Here is a 7,680-nt window from a genome sequence, read left to right as displayed (position 1 = left end):
AAAATGAGGAGAAACTTTTAACACAGATTTATTCAATGTTCCGATTTTTGCGGAAACATTAGGATGCTTCATTTTGGATTAAATGTTTTGAAACAATGCGTCAGTGCTGAGAGTATTTTTATTTATATCCTCCTGGACAATCGTTTATATCAGAGGTTTATGTTTCCAAGACGGACTTTGTGGTTCCTCTTGTTAAAAGTTAATGTCGACTGGTCTGTGTCTCATCACACAGCTGAAGACGAGGCTGCACAGATAGAGCCGGAACATGAATTAAATGGTGGAGACCCCCCAATCCTGTCTCCGCTCAAATGGCCTCATGTGATATTTAGAGAATTAGTGAGAAGACAGTGTCACAACTGGTAAAAGGGAAAGAATGATAACAGGAAAAGTAGCTTCAGATCTATTAATTAGAAAAGCCAGTTAAAATATTTAAACACGGCAGAAGCCAGAGATCTGGACAGGTAGAACACGGACTGTTCTACATCGCTGCTTCTTAGTGTCTCGTTCCTCCTCCGCTCTTCCCTTTGATTGGGGCTGTGCTCTAATCACTGAGGTTACGTGAGGATGTTCCCGTCCCTTCTGACAAAGTCCATAAAACAGACGCGGTTCCTCCAGACAGGCCTCTGGACTTCAGCCAATCAGAGGCCGCTGTCCTTCTGAACCCGAGTGAGATGGGTGAAGCTTCTGGGACTGACTGATGGTGATTGTATCCTCGTAACGTGGTATATAATATAATATGTCTTAATTTAGCATTAACCATCCGTCCATGGATTTTCCTCCGTTCATCTGGGGTTGTGTTGATGAGGCAGCCGGTCGAGGAACACCTTCCAGCTCCTGGAGGATCCCCATGTGTTGCCAAGTCAGACGTGATATATAATCACGTCTGACTTGGGGGGGGGGGGTCCATCAGGAGGGGAAGAGCTGAACAAGTAACAGCAGGTTTTCATTTAGCGCTACCTGCTCAGCACTGAGCTGAGACAGACGGCTAGAAACATGAGGAGCATTTCAATCCAGCTGTTCTTATGTGCAAACATGGTCGGGTAAAAGTTCAAAGGTCGTTTAGATGTTTTGACGGAAATGATGACGTGAAGAACAAATCTTGTGCTTTTCATAAAGAGTAATTTGCTTTCTTTGAAATGAGCGTTATTGACGTCTCTCACCGTTCAAACCTCCAACAGCCCCACCCCCCATCCCCCCACCCCCATCCACCATGAGCTTCCCTTCAAGGTCGGTGGCGGCGGCTGAGCTCCACGGTGACAGCACCTCACCGCTGTCTCTGGACTCCAGCGTCTTCTTCAGCGAGACGACGGCGTCCTGCGTCAGAGACGTTGACTTCTTCATCATCAACGTTGGAGGGAGTCGCTACGTGCTGTCCCACGAGCTGCTGGCGTCCCACCCAGAGACCCGGCTGGGGAAACTGGCCTCCTGCAGCCGGGACTCGGCTCTGGAGCTCTGCGACGACGCCGACCTCCTGGACAACGAGTTCTTCTTTGACCGAAGTTCACAGACCTTCCAGTAGGTGGCACCTCCTTCTCCTCCCTTTGCCGCGCACTACGTCGAGTTGCAGCAATCAAAGATGACAAATTATTATCTACCCAAAATTTGCACTAACCCTGATCTGAGAAAGGACAGAAAAGGCCTCGAGTCGTACAGTAAAGCACAGAAGGCACAATAATTGCATCATTTCTTTCCCGTCTCTCTGTATTCCAGGTACGTGATGAACTTCTACCGGACGGGTCACCTGCACGTCCGGGAGGAGCTGTGTGAGGTCTCCTTCCTGCAGGAGATTGAGTACTGGGGCATCCACGACGTTCGGATCCATCCTTGCTGCCGCGAGCGTTACTATCGCCGCAAGGAGCAGAAGGAGAGCTTCTACGTTCAGGGAGAGTTTGAGGCTGAAGGTGATGAAGAGGATTTTATAGGCGCCGTCCTCCCTGCTCTCCGCAGACGCCTTTGGGACCTTCTGGAGAAGCCTGACTCGTCACGGGCAGCTCGCACCTTCAGCTCACTGTCCATTCTCCTCGTGGGGCTGTCGCTGATCAACATGGTGCTCATCTCGCTGGACTTAGGGGAGGACGTGGGAGTGAGTGACGTGGGGATTAGGGCCCCGCTACTGTTCGATGCCCTGGAGTACGTGTGCGTGGTGTGGTTCACGGGCGAGCTGGCACTTCGGTTCCTCTGTGTGAGGGATAAGTGTCGGTTCAGCCAGAACGTCCTCAACGTGATCGACCTGCTGGCCATCCTGCCCTTCTATGTGACGCTGGCAGTGGAGAGCCTGCATGGAGGAACCAGCGAGCTGGAGAACATGGGCCGGGTGGTGCAGGTCCTCCGACTCCTCAGGTCCCTCCGCATGCTGAAGCTGGGACGACACTCGACAGGTAAACACGGGTCTAAGCCCTTTACTCTTTGAGAGTGGTCGGGTGGGGCTGGAACCTCTACCACTCGTCTGACACAGACAGACACACAACCATTCAGTCTTTGTTCTTTTTGGAGAGCGCCCTGCCTTCCCATCTTGCTGCTCCACACTGACCGGTTCCAACACACGACTTGTGTCTGTGAAGCTAAAACTCACAAACTCTTCATTTTACGACCTTGAATCTCACACAAAGGAAACACATGTTTTAATGACAAAATGACTTTTCATGGAAACCTGGTTGTATTTCGTCTCAATGGAAGGACGTTGAGCTCATAACACTCAAGGGCATCTCTTTCCCATTCAAAGTAAATTATGTCTCACTTCTTTACTTTCTGTCCTTTGTATTTTAAAACCGCTGCTCTCAGCTAACACCTGAGCATGTTCACGCCCCAAAGAACACGATGCAGAGCGAGCAGATATAAAGTGATGTCGGGACCTGAGGTGCAGACACAGCCTCGTCTGGATTCACGTGCTAACGGCCGAGTGGCCTGTTTATCACTCTCTTCCCTGGTTTCAACTAAGAGATGTGAAAGAGAAATGGAAATTCTTCTCGGTGAAGCTGCAGCTGTGAGATTACAGGAGGTAGAGTGAGAAAAAATATTGATTTGTATTTTGGTAAATTCCTCAAGAAGACGGAGGGAGGAGAGAGACTGTGTGAGATTATTCTGTGTGAGTGAATCTTAGTGTGTCTGGGATGTATGAACACTTTGATGTGGGAGATTTTAGGAAGGATGATAATCCCTGGACTCAACTCCTGAATAATAGCAGAGAAGATGGAGAGAGTGGTGATGGAGGGGTGAGTCAAAGAGGAGAGGAAACGGATGCAGCAAAGAGAAAGTGAGAGAAAAAAGAAGGATCAAAATATGAAAAGTTTTCGGTTATGGAAACGTTGTCAGGTTCAGCCATGAGGTCATTTTAAAGGTCAACACGTAAAGAGTGAATTTGAAAGGAACAACCTGTAATTTTCTGCCACTAGGGGGCCAAAGATGGCCGACATGAATTCCCAACACAGAAGAGAAACAACCTGTTGAAAGTTAAGTGTAACTTTTCTGCTGTTTCTTCCTCCTCTGCTCAGGCCTGAAGTCTCTGGGTACGACCATCGCTCAGTGCTACGAGGAAGTCGGCCTCCTGCTCCTCTTCCTCGGAGTCGGCATCTCAATCTTCGCCATGGTGGTCTTCACTCTGGAGCACGACCTTCCTGCCACGACCTTCACCAGCGTACCAGCCGCTTGGTGGTGGGCAACCACCTCCATGACCACGGTCGGCTACGGGGACATCCGGCCCGACACGGTGTTGGGGAAGGTGCTGGCCTTCCTCTGCATCCTGTCCGGGATCCTCATCCTGGCGCTGCCCATCGCCATCATCAACGACCGCTTCTCCGCCTGCTACTTCACACTGAAGATGAAAGAGGCGGCGCTGCGGCACGGCGAGATGCTCAAGAGGCTGGCCCGGGGCTCGGTGGTGGAGACAGGGGAGGGAGCACTGGGGGGAGGCGTGAACTTAAGGGACGCCTACGCCAGGAGCGTCCTGGAGATGTTGAGGCTGCAGGGGCACGAGCGAGCGAGCACCCGCAGCAGCGGAGGAGAGGAACTGTGGTGGTAGAACCAGAAGACCAGACCTGCTGGTTTCCCATAATGCACTGCTTCCCCATGCTTCTGGAAACTGGACTTACTGCTACGAACATCTTGCTTCAGTGGAAAGTATTTTTCTCCTCCTCATACGACGTGACCTCTCTGCACCAGTAGGTTTCATGCAGAGATGTGTTCGGACCAGCATCTCTCTGAGAATCAGTCATGCAGTAAGTTCTCCTGTGGGTCAGACTGGTCTCTTCAAATGTCTCACCGACTGACTCAAATCACCGACCGGGGAGCCACAGACGTCCTCTCTCTCACTGTCGGGTTTGGAGGTTTGACATCGATTCATTTCACTGTTTAAACCAACAGAGGCTTAAACTGGTTGTAAAAAATATGTACAGATTCAAACTGGAACCAGCGGCGTTCACTCCTCAGAGCAGTTTGAGACCACAACCTTTTCTCCTGTGCTCTTTTATCCATGACACTCAGCTCAGCTCTCAACCTCTTTTCATTTCTTCTTAAAAATGTAAAATGTAAATGTGATGCTCCAGTTAGTTTTTTCTCTGCAGAGCCGGTGACATCAAACGCTGAATCCAGGTCAGCGGTGAACTCAGCGAGGCGGGAAATCATCGGATGAACCTGTGGTGATGGTCCAGTTAAAAAAGAGAGAGAGAGGAGGAGTTTTATAGAGACAGGACGTGAACCTGAGAAAAGCTTTTTGGACCACGATGATTTGAGATATGAAGCACCAGTGTTGAGCTCCACTGAAACATCTCCTGTCCTGGTTAGCGTCCCCTCGGCTGACACGAGCTGGTTTTCCACTCCGGTACGTTGAGGTTCCCCAGAGAACCTGCGTGGTTCCAGCTCCACCTCTTCAGAGCATCAGGACGGAGTCTGTCGACTTCATGTGTTTAACTCAGAGAAGCTTCACACTGAGTCACTGGAGAATAACAATCTGTGTCGGTCGACCTGGATATGATGTTAAATACACAATGTTAATTAAAGCAAAGAACTTTATCTCACACACACGTGGAAAAATGAAATCGACCGCCACACACACAAGCGTTTCAGCTCCTTATCAGAAATATTATATATATTAATATCCAAACTAACACACATGAAAACACACGTCACATGACCATGACCATACTCTGGTCATGTGATGTAAACAGGTCTATTAGTAGTAGTAGAATATCATTCATAACCTTTGAGTTTTCTTTAGTGTGAAATGTAGAAATATTCAAACAAGGATCCTGTCATCATCGTCCTCTGGCCACAGTGCGCCTCATGTGATGACACGTCTTTTGCCTGCTGCCGTGTCCTGTGTCCGTCCTCTCTGCTGGGACTCTGTCCTCTCTGCTGGGACTCTGTCCTCTCTGCTGGGACTCTGTCCTCTCTGCTGTCCTCTCTGCTGGGACTCTGTCCTCTCTGCTGGGACTCTGTCCTCTCTGCTGGGACTCTGTCCTCTCTGCTGGGACTCTGTCCTCTCTGCTGTCCTCTCTGCTGGGACTCTGTCCTCTCTGCTGGGACTCTGTCCTCTCTGCTGGGACTCTGTCCTCTCTGCTTTTAAAACCAGCTTCATGAATTCATTCAGCTCCAGTGAAGCGACGAGGCTTCAAACATGGAGGAGCAGGAGTTCAACATCATTCAGCCTTTGACTGCTGGTCAGAGAAAACAAATCATTTGAATGAATCATGTGAACTGTAAAATAAAATTTGTATTCATATCAGGTATTTTGTCCTGTGTTTGTTATCACTCCATCGCCTTGCAGTTGTCGGCTGCTCAGAGATAACGACCACACCGGAGGGAGCAGCACAAGGTTCTGATGTTTCCCAGGAACTGCCCGTCGGGACACCTCATTGGCCCAGTTCTGTCCAGAGAAGGTGTCGGAGCGGGATGAGGTGGTTCCAAGGACGAAGCTGACGGGAGGTGAGAGGAGAAGAAACTGGGCCACGCTCACATTCTCCTCCTCAGACCGTCCTCGTGTCCTCAGGACTGATCACTGCTCAGTCGAAGTGGGTCACTCTCCTGGTGCTTGATATTATCACATCATTCAAAAAAATCCTAATTCAAAACGTTTCTTGGCTTTTAATAGAAAATATAAATCGTTTATGCTCCATCCACCTTCTGTGCTTTTCTCTATTTTCCACAGTAGGTGTTGATTTTTCTTGTGAGAATGTGATTAGTGGTTTGGCCTGGTGGTGGTGCTAGAGAGACACAGTTTATCCTCTGAGTTCTATGAAAATTTGTTTCTGGCCCTGATGGGCCCCGACACTGCCCCACAAACTCTTTACTGTGGCCCTGCTGGTGTGCGCTAGCATCTACTCATAACGGACATGTGACACGTTGATCTGTTAACTGTCTATCGACATCCTGAATGTGAGGCGTTTGGTAAATATCTAGATAGTTAGCATCTAGAGGAGTTAGCATCTAAACAAGTTAGTATCTAGAGGAGATAGTATCTAGAGAAGTTAGTATCCAGAGGAGATAGCATCTAGAGAAGTTAGCATCTAGAGAGTTTAGGATCTAGAGAAGTTAGCATCTAAAGAGTTTAACATCTAGAGAAGTTAGCATCTAAACAAGTTAGTATCTAGAGGAGATAGCATCTAGAGAAGTTAGTATCTAGAGGAGATAGCATCTAGACAAGTTAGCATCTAGAGAGTTTAGGATCTAGAGAAGTTAGCGTCTAAAGAGTTTAGCATCTAGAGGAGTTAGCATCTAAAGAGTTTAACATCTAGAGAAGTTAGCATTTAGAGAAGTTAGCATATAAACAAGTTAGTATCTAGAGGAGATAGCATCTAGAGAAGTTAGTACCTAGAGGAGATAGCATCTAGAGAAGTTAGCATCTAGAGAGGTTAGCATCTAGAGAAGTTAGCATCTAAAGAGTTTAGCATCTAGAGGAGTTAGCATCTAAACAAGTTAGTATCTAGAGAAGTTAGCATCTAGAGAAGTTAGTATCCAGAGGAGATAGCATGTAGAGAATTAGCATCTAGAGAGTTTAGGATCTAGAGAAGTTAGCATCTAAAGTGTTTAACATCTAGAGAGGTTAGCATTTAGAGAAGTTAGCATCTAGAGAGTTTAACATCTAGAGAGGTTAGCATTTAGAGAAGTTAGCATCTAGAGAGTTTAGCATCAAGACAGTTTAACATCTAGAGAAGTTAGCATCTAGAGAGTTTAGCATCAAGAGATCAGAGAGCCTAAATGTGAGAGGTTAAGGGGAACTTCGTGAATTGTAGCATCTACTGAGAGCCTACGTGTGAGGTGTTCAGGGAACACTGGTAAATTAGGAATCCACGTGTTCCCTGTGCATGAGGCTTTGAGGCGTCAACATAACCGCTGCTGCTGGAACACACTCAACTTCAGATCCCAGATCTGTTCCCGTAAGGTTGAAATAATGTGTTTACACTGAACCTTGTCAGCTTCCTGGTTACTTCCTCTCAAACTCTGTCTGTGCAGCAGGTGAATCCTGTTCCTCCTGCTCGACAGAGAGGTTGTGATGTATCAGGTGATGATGACAGCGGTGGCACCAGAGCTTCTCCAGACCTCGGGCCTCTTTGTTCACTGTGTCAGTCGGACGCTCTGCAGAAGAGATGTGAGAGGCGCTCTTCATCCTGTCCACGCACCACAAAGAGTCCAGACACGTTTCACATGATTTACTGTGAGTTCACTCACTGCACCTCAGAAAACTCT

General features: G+C 48.0%; 1 protein-coding gene across 1 annotated transcript; it reads left to right on the top strand.

The window, feature by feature from the left end:
* The first annotated feature begins 1,210 nt into the window (after window positions 1-1,210).
* Window positions 1,211-4,018, top strand: kcnv1 (potassium voltage-gated channel modifier subfamily V member 1). The gene is made up of 3 exons (XM_062399042.1): window positions 1,211-1,515; window positions 1,711-2,378; window positions 3,492-4,018. Exons 1-3 carry the CDS (start codon window positions 1,211-1,213, stop codon window positions 4,016-4,018), a joined length of 1,500 nt encoding a protein of 499 aa, XP_062255026.1.
* Window positions 4,019-7,680: the final 3,662 nt, after the last annotated feature.

The sequence above is a fragment of the Platichthys flesus genome, chromosome 11 (assembly GCF_949316205.1).
Source record: "Platichthys flesus chromosome 11, fPlaFle2.1, whole genome shotgun sequence".
Taxonomy (NCBI): Eukaryota; Metazoa; Chordata; class Actinopteri; order Pleuronectiformes; family Pleuronectidae; genus Platichthys; species Platichthys flesus.
Note: the sequence above shows the minus strand (reverse complement) of the source record. Positions and strands in the feature narration are given on the sequence as shown.

What these genes read in the sequence shown, in the direction of transcription:
- kcnv1 (XM_062399042.1), top strand. Translation starts at nt 1,211, where the DNA reads ATGAGCTTCCCTTCAAGGTCGGTGGCGGCGGCTGAGCTCCACGGTGAC. An exon ending in CGAAGTTCACAGACCTTCCA is followed by an intron (nt 1,516 to 1,710) that starts GTAGGTGGCACC and finishes TCTGTATTCCAG; the next exon opens with GTACGTGATGAACTTCTACC. An exon ending in GCTGGGACGACACTCGACAG is followed by an intron (nt 2,379 to 3,491) that starts GTAAACACGGGT and finishes TCCTCTGCTCAG; the next exon opens with GCCTGAAGTCTCTGGGTACG.